This window comes from Rutilus rutilus (assembly GCF_951802725.1).
Source record: "Rutilus rutilus genome assembly, chromosome: 23".
Classification (NCBI taxonomy): Eukaryota; Metazoa; Chordata; class Actinopteri; order Cypriniformes; family Leuciscidae; genus Rutilus; species Rutilus rutilus.
Genome location: NC_140233.1, coordinates 601,280 through 610,066, shown reverse-complemented (window position 1 = coordinate 610,066; position 8,787 = coordinate 601,280). Strand labels below are relative to the sequence as shown.

Here is an 8,787-nt window from a genome sequence, read left to right as displayed (position 1 = left end):
GGAAAGCCAATATGCGAGGGGGGTGTGAACGAGGAGTGGTTTACACCTGAAAATACAATGTCCCACCCATTATGCGTAATGACTCTGCATAATGAGCCATTCATTCAGGTGTGACACTTCAGCCACAAGAATGAATGCAAGGACAAAAGATATATTTAGAAGAGTTATATTGACCATTTAAGATTTTGCTTACATCTATCTTGTAAATATGTTTTGCTATTTTATTAAAAAGGTTACAATTATAACAATAATTACAATTTCAACAATATTTCAAGTGTACTCTTTCTATAGGCCTACATTTTATCATATGTATTCATCAGTTTGAATATAGCCAACATTGGAACAGCTACGTACATACATACGGACATACAGACAGATTGAGAGTGACTCTTGAAGGACCAGCACCACATCATCTTCTACCACTATTTGAAGAACTATTCATATTCATCTTCCAGAATACATTTTAATAGGTTTTGGGAGTTAATTTTTAGTCCGTCTATAAAGCCTATTTAAAAAAAAAAAAAACAGTCTTCATGTATTTCACAACACTTCAGCTTGTTATTCTTATTAAGTGGGGGTCATTTTTAGGATTCTTTACCTAACCCAAGTCTCTGAGACCCTGACACCTTGCTCTTCTGGAGACTCCAGGTAGGTTTCAGTTCTGGAAAATGGTGATGCTGAAGACTAAAGGGTTCCTGATGGTTTCACACTTAATTCTTCACCTTAATTATTTTGCAGTTAACATGTCTTTTCTTCTCCACCTGTATTTGTCTGAACAATGGAACTTGTCACCTCATTCACATATCTAGGAAGCAAAATTGCCCTAATAGGAAGCTCGGATGAAGAAGTTCAAATAAGAATACAAAGAGCTTCCTCAATCTTTGCGGCACTGAAATATTTCTGGAATAGACGTGACATCCGAATCAAAACAAAAACAAGAATATATTGTGCTATAGTTCGGGCGACACTACTGTATGCCTCTGAAACGTGGCCTCTAAAAGCTGACCAACAAAAAAGGATGGAAATATTCGACCACCGCTGCCTAAGACGCATAGCCAAAATCCGTTGGTCTGACTTCATCTCAAATGAACAGGTCCGTGAACGTTGTGGCCTAAAGGAGTCCCTGTCTTCAGTGCTTATGCAACGCCGCTGGAAATGGATTGGACATGTTTTACGTATGCAAAATAATCGCTTACCATTACAAACTTTTATGGCCATTCCTGGCCCCCTTTGGAAACGGCCTAAAGGAGGCGTTCGTATGACAACGAAAAGATACTTTCACAAGGCTGCCGAATCCTTTATCATGGTACCCTTTGGATTGAGTAGAAAGAAATATGACAAAGAATGGCAAGGACATATTCAAACCTTGGCTATGGACCGAGTACAATGGAAGTGCATTACACAGGATGTCGTCCAAACCCTGCAGGGGTGTAAAGGATGCTAAGCAAGCAAGTAAGCAAGCAAGTCTGAACACCTGCTGACCTAATGAGCATTTCACTGTCCAATGGTCATGCCTTAACTGCAATCTCTACTATTCCATTATTATTGCATTCTTCTCATGGGCATTTAATAATTTTTTTTTAGTCTTAGTTAAATCTCTTTTTTGGCTTATTTTATCTGTAAACGAAAACTTGCCTAATAATTCGGCACACCTGAATATAAGGCATTTATCATTTCCAACCTTCATGAACAATTATACATCACTTATAAATGATTAAATACAAAATTAATAGTAGTTATTAAGATTAATATGGTTTGGAATTGGCAAAATGTGCCTGGAAATAAAATATGATCAGAAAATCAATGTGCCAATAGTTCTGCACACACTTTGTGTGTGTAGCCGGGTGGTATCTGAATTTATAAGCTAGAGAGTACTTCCCCTTTAAGGAAAGCGAGCCCTTATGATGACGTCATCATAGCGCGATACAGAGAAAGACGGCTAAAGCAGTGCATGAGAGACGCATTCAGTCGTGTGCAAAGATGATTATCATCCTTGGTTTAATCGAGGTTCTATGTAAGTAAATGTAATAATCATCATTTAATCTGGTGTAATAGGCTATGCTCGTTTCATTCTGTGTATGTATACTGTGTATTTTGGTGGTTAGAGTTCGAGATGGCTGGAGATGTTTGATTGATGCACGTGACCAGCATTACGAAGTCTTTATAAAAGAGTTTGGTAAGTTCTTAATGTAATGTGTATGTGCTAAACAAATGTGAATGAAGTGCATAATGTCTTGTGTATGTTATATTTGATTTTTTTTGTGAAATAGTGCTTTAATGCACATGATGAAAATGCTGACAGTGGTTTTGTGTTTTTGTAGGGTGCCACTACCGTGTTTGTTTGCTTTCAAAGTGTATTGTTTCACCCCGAAAGTGTGCCCTAACATTTGTAATAATTTGTACTTCAAGAAATTGACACTTTATAAGGCTTTACTGGTATTTCTGTAAAGATATTGTTTTGATAACTATACATTTTGAGTTTCTACACTTGAATAGTGTAATCTAGTATTTGAGGTTGAGTGATTCCAAACAATCACCTGTTATTTGTTGAACCATTCAGTTCAGAGCATTGAAAAGCTTAAAGGAAATTTAAACAAGTGATTCAATAAATAGAGAATAATAAAGCCAATCTAAAACGTGATTCAGTGTCAATTAATTTATTTTGTTAACTGGCAACAAAATTTGGTACCAGGAGTGGGGTTCTTTTATAAATCGATTTGCCAGTGTCAGTTAAGTGTTAGTGGCACACGGGTGAGCAAACACGGTAGTGGTGAAGAGAAGCGTCTTGCATAGAAGGAGCCAGCGATCACAGGACGGAGTGTTCGACGCAGAATAGTGACGGGTCGTGGGAATTGGCCAGGTCGTGACGGAGCAGACGGAGTGGTGACGTGCGTTTCCCTTGGATTTCTGAAGTAGGCACGGACGGTCCCTTTTAGTTGCCACGCTCAAGACTTTGACTTTCAACATGTCTGACCCTTCAGATGGGGAAGAGGACGACATTCGTCTAAGGTTAAGAGAACTTAGTCAAAAGCACGATGAAGCAATGGCCACACTTGAGTCTTTGAAGGGTGGGCTTAATAAGACTTATGTGTATGTGCCTCGAGAACGTCACATCAGCCCATTTACAGGGGACATTGAAAAAGATGGGAGAACAGTAGATGAGTTTGTAGATGAGGTTGGGCGTGCTTTAAGAGCCCGAAACTTAACACCAAATGATGAGTGTGATTTTGTTATGTCTTTGCTGCGAGGTGCTGCATTAGAAGAGGTTCGACTGCGAAGCGATGTAGACACAGATGCAGCCACTGATATACTTACTTACCTTAGAGAGGCTTTCACTGATAGGCGCAGCAGTTCCCAACTCCTCCAGGACTTTTATAGTCGTAAGCAGAAAGAGGGGGAGGAGGTTCGTGATTTCTCTCATGCACTCGCTCAAGCTCTCAGTCAGATTACTAAGCGTGCACCAGAGTCTGTGGGAGATGAAAAGACGATGTTAAGAGACCAGTTTGTAGAGGGCATCCGAGACCCTGCACTCAGACGGGAACTTCGCCGGTATGTAAGAGACAAGCCAGAGTCTTCTATGGTAGAAGTGAGGGAGGAAGCTTATCTATGGGGCTGGGAGGAGCAGTCTGGGAGGGTTCGGACCACTAAAAGTCGAAGTGGTACTTATGGCTCCTATAGTGAAAGTGCACACTGTGCAGAAGTGAAAGCCATGGGCCACAACCCAGTCACTTTATCCAAGGTAATGGATGTAGTCACTGAACAGGGCAGGCAGATCCTTGAGTTAACCCAGGCCGTTAATAGATTAATGACACAACGACAGGGGGCTGGGGACTTGCGGGTGAATAACACACGAGCCCAGTTACGATTCACCGAGGATGGTAAGCCCATATGCCTGAAATGTCAAGAAGCCGGGCATATTGCAAGAAATTGTCCCCAGAAACGGAACTCTAAGAAACCTGCAACCCGTTCCATTGAGTCGGGAAATGTGACGCCCGGGTTGCTGTGAGTCGAGCAATCCAGGGGCAACCTGTAGACTCAAGTCAAGAACAACTGTTGAAGCGGGCAGTGGGGACATGTCCTCAAGTAAATATTAAGGTTCTGGGCATAGAAGTATCCTGTCTCTTGGACACAGGCAGCCAAGTGAGTACGATATCTGAAAGTTTCTTTCGACAGCATTTGGGGGGTGATGATGAAGACATGCTTTCGACTGCTGGATGGCTCAAGCTTACTGCAGCAAACGGGCTGGACATCCCGTACTTAGGATACCTCGAGTTAGAGGTAGAAACGATGGGCAGGAAAATTCCAAATTGCGGTTTCTTAGTGGTAAAGGATCCTCCACTCACTTCAAAAGCTGTTTCCTGTATTGTGGGGATGAACATCATTAGTCAGTGCCGGCAGATAGTGCAGTCTGAATTCGAGGCTCCATTGGAAGGGGGGCTAGAGACTGATTGGAGGAATGTGTCCCAGCAAGCACAGACCTGTGATGTTCCTAAGAGTCGGCTGGCCCGGGTAGCAGGGAGAAATATGGTGCATGTGCCAGCGGGCTCTATATCGACAGTGACGGCAAAAGGTTGGTCAGTGAGTGCGAAAGGTGAAAGCGAGTGGCTGTTAGAGCCAGCACACTTAGCTTTGCCAGGAGGTGTGCTGGTTATGCCGACTGTGGTAAGCTCACACCATCACGAGGGCTCAGTCCAAGTTATTAACCTGTCTGATGAAGATGTGTGGTTGCACCCTAGGACTCGCATTGGAGTTTTGTCGAAAGTGAAGTTGGTGGATAATGACCCAGGACATGAGGTAACATTCCAACGTATTTCTGCGAATGCAGAAGAGATTTCTATGGGGGCCAAATCACCATCAAGGCAAGAGCAGTGGTCTAAAGTGATATCCCAGCTGGACATTGGAGGTACGGCGGAGCAGCAAGCCGAGTTAAAAGCATTACTCTCCGAATATGCCGATGTGTTCGCCATAGGGGATGAGGAGCTCGGATTTACAGACAGAGTACAACATGAGATTAACCTGGTGGATGATGTGCCGATCAACCTGCCATATCGCAGAGTCCCGCCAAACCAGTACAAAGAGGTCAGGGAGCATATAGCGCAGCTATTGAGAAAGGGTGTTATCCGGGAGAGTTCAAGCGCCTATGCATCTCCAGTGGTGCTGGTGAGAAAAACCGACGGTAGTATTAGGTTGTGCGTGGACTACCGCAAGCTAAATCTGAAAACCAAACGGGACGCTTTTCCACTGCCACGAGTGGATGAGAGTTTCGATGTGTTACGAGGTGCCCAGTTTTTCACAAGCATCGACCTAGCCAGTGGTTATCACCAGGTGGCTGTTGCAGAAAAGGATCGGCCTAAGACAGCCTTTACCACACCATTTGGGCTGTACGAACATCTGAGAATGCCGATGGGGGTGTGCAATGGTCCCGCCACTTTCCAAAGGTTAATGCAAACCACCATGAGTGATCTCATTTTTCAGATTATGCTCGTATATTTGGATGACATCTTGGTGTTCTCAAAAACGTTTCCCGAGCATTTGGAGAGGTTGCGGACTGTGTTGTTAAGGCTGCAGGAGACCGGACTTAAAGTCAAAGTAGGGAAATGTCACTTCCTACAGTCTACAGTGACGTTTTTGGGACATCAGATATCTGCTGAGGGTATAGCCACCGACCCTAACAAGATCTCTGCTGTGAAGCAGTGGGCGGTACCCACTACTCTGAAAGCTCTGAGGTCATTCCTCTGTGTTTGTGGGTACTATAGGAGATTTGTCTCTGGCTTCTCAAAAATCGCAGGGCCGCTGCATGATTTAGTCAACCAGTGTCTGCACGAGGGACCTCCTGCTAAAGTTAACCAAAAGGTCGTCAATGGTTGGAGTCCTGAGTGTCAGGCATCCTTTGATGCTTTGAAGGAGAAATTAACTACTGCGCCCGTGCTCGGATTTGCTGATTTCTCTGCCCCATTTATCCTTGAGACTGACGCAAGCAATCAGGGGTTAGGAGCCGTTCTTCTACAGCAGCAAGAAGGAAAGAAGAGAGTGATCTCTTATGCGAGCCGAAGATTGCGGAATGCTGAAAGGAATGACAAAAATTATAGCAGCATGAAGTTGGAGCTGCTGAGCCTCAAGTGGGCAGTAACTGATAATTTCAGGGGCTACTTGCTGGGTTCCAAATTTACCGTAATCACGGATAATAATCCACTGTGTCACCTAAACACTGCCAAATTAGGAGCCCTGGAACAGAGATGGGTAGCACATTTAGCGGCATTTGATTTTGATGTCCAGTACCGACCTGGTCGATGTAATCAAGCCGCGGATGCATTGTCTAGGCAGCCCTTGGCAGGGGAGCCCGTGATAGACAAGGAAGATGCAGAGTATGATGACTGTGTGACTATTTGTAGCCTGGCACAACGTGGGACTGCTCTTGATGTTGAATTGATTCAAGCTGGAATAGAGAGGTGCGAGGTCCGTCAAATGCGCGCCATGGAAACTCGTGGGCTGGCGAGCACTGAGGCTCAAGGAAGTACTGCTATTTGGCCTGGTTATTCTAAGGAGCAGTTGGCCACGTTTCAGACTCAAGATCCAGTGCTGAAGGAGTTCAAGATCTTTTGGGACCAGAAACGTAAACCTGCAGGCTTGGAAGTAAAAGCCCTGTCGAAATCCGTACGAGCGTTGCTGAAGCAGTGGAGCCGTCTAAGGGAAAATGAGGGATTGTTGTACCGTGTTGTGGAGGATGTGCGTCATGGAGAGTGCTTCCAACTGTTAGTCCCCACCTGCTTGAAAACCCAGGTGCTTGAGGCCGTGCATGCTGGTATGGGGCATCAGGGAATTGAAAGGACACTGCAACTGCTGAAGCCAAGATGTTACTGGGTGGGAATGTATGGGGATGTTGAGCAGTGGATAAAGAACTGTCAGCGCTGTGTTCTCACTAAAATGCCTCAGCCTAAAGTACATCCGCCCATGAAGTCATTCCTTGCTACCCGGCCTTTAGAGGTGGTGGCTGTAGATTTCACTTTACTGGAGCCAGCCACTGATGGAAGGGAGAACGTTTTAGTTGTCACTGATGTGTTCACCAAGTTCACGCAAGCTTTTGCAACGCGGGACCAGAAAGCTGACACCACTGCTAAAGTTCTCCTGAGGGAGTGGTTCATGAAATTCGGAGTCCCAGAACGGCTACATGCAGACCAGGGGCGCAATTTTGAAAGTGAGGTAATCGCAGAATTGTGCAAGCTGTATGGGGTTAAGAAAAGCCGTACCACGCCTTATCATCCGATTGGAAACGCCCAGTGCGAGCGTTTCAATCGCACTCTACATGAGCTGCTACGAACACTTCCTCCCGAGACCAAAAGACGGTGGCCTGAACATCTTGCCGAGCTGGTCTATGCGTACAACGTTACCCCGCATTCCACAACAGGGTATTCTCCTTTCTATCTGTTGTTCGGCGTGGACCCTCATTTGCCTGTGGATGCACTGTTGGGACGAGAATCGGGAGCTAAGCCGACTCATGACTGGTTAGTGGTGCATCAGAGACGGCTGAAGGAGGCTCATGAACGTGCCAAGGTCTACGCTGAGAAAAAAGCAGCAGAGCGAATTGCATATTCTCAGGATAAAGTGTATTGTCCATCCATTGAGGTTGGCCAGATCGTATACTTGAGGAATCGACCACTGGGAAGGAATAAAATCCAGGACGCTTGGTATTCGACCCAATACCGGGTGATAGAGATTCAAGGGACCACTCATACGGTGGAGCCTGTGGAAGGAGGGCCCATCAAAAGAGTGAATCGGGTGGATCTCAGACCCTGTGTGCATGTACCTACTCCAGTGGCCCGCAAGGGGAATGTTGAGTCTAATGTGGAAGTGGATGAGGCTTCAACAGTGGATGTGGATGATGAGAGTTTGGAGGAGGGCGTAGTGCTCGTGGAATGTACTGGCCCAAGTGTGGTTGAAAGTCTTGTACGGACTGAAACTGAAGCTGAAAACAAGATGGAAGCTCCCGAGGTGTCTCCTTGTGATCCCGAGGTTCCGGCTGGAATAGAACTTGGGGGAGGGTTTCAGGAGGAAGGGGGGGTTTCTAGTTTGCCCACACTTCGAAGGAGTACCAGATCTAATGTGGGTCAACATTCAAATCCACACCATGAGCCTAGATCAGCCCTAAATCATAATGCTGTTTCTCAAATGATAGCTAATTTGGGTACCGTATTCTTCCGAGAAGCAGTTAAAGAGCTGAGAAATTCTTACGCTGTCACCGAGGGCGTTGACATGTCAGCAGGGGAGAATGTAGCCGGGTGGTATCTGAATTTATAAGCTAGAGAGTACTTCCCCTTTAAGGAAAGCGAGCCCTTATGATGACGTCATCATAGCGCGATACAGAGAAAGACGGCTAAAGCAGTGCATGAGAGACGCATTCAGTCGTGTGCAAAGATGATTATCATCCTTGGTTTAATCGAGGTTCTATGTAAGTAAATGTAATAATCATCATTTAATCTGGTGTAATAGGCTATGCTCGTTTCATTCTGTGTATGTATACTGTGTATTTTGGTGGTTAGAGTTCGAGATGGCTGGAGATGTTTGATTGATGCACGTGACCAGCATTACGAAGTCTTTATAAAAGAGTTTGGTAAGTTCTTAATGTAATGTGTATGTGCTAAACAAATGTGAATGAAGTGCATAATGTCTTGTGTATGTTATATTTGATTTTTTTTGTGAAATAGTGCTTTAATGCACATGATGAAAATGCTGACAGTGGTTTTGTGTTTTTGTAGGGTGCCACTACCGTGTTTGTTTGCTTTCAAAGTG

At 44.8% G+C, this 8,787-nt stretch overlaps 1 protein-coding gene across 2 annotated transcripts; it reads left to right on the top strand.

Annotated features, from left to right (window-relative positions):
• The first annotated feature begins 1,858 nt into the window (after positions 1-1,858).
• Positions 1,859-4,427, top strand: LOC311283483 (uncharacterized protein). 2 transcript variants are annotated; one of them, XM_084397913.1, is made up of 3 exons: positions 1,859-2,014; positions 2,106-2,176; positions 2,322-4,427. In XM_084397913.1, exon 3 carries the CDS (start codon positions 2,966-2,968, stop codon positions 4,004-4,006), a length of 1,041 nt encoding a protein of 346 aa, XP_084254039.1. In that variant the 5' UTR covers positions 1,859-2,014; positions 2,106-2,176; positions 2,322-2,965; the 3' UTR covers positions 4,007-4,427. The 2 variants fall into 2 exon arrangements, with proteins under 2 accessions (XP_084254039.1, XP_084254038.1); XM_084397912.1 differs by having other exon boundaries at positions 2,106-4,427.
• The last annotated feature ends 4,360 nt before the right edge of the window (positions 4,428-8,787 follow it).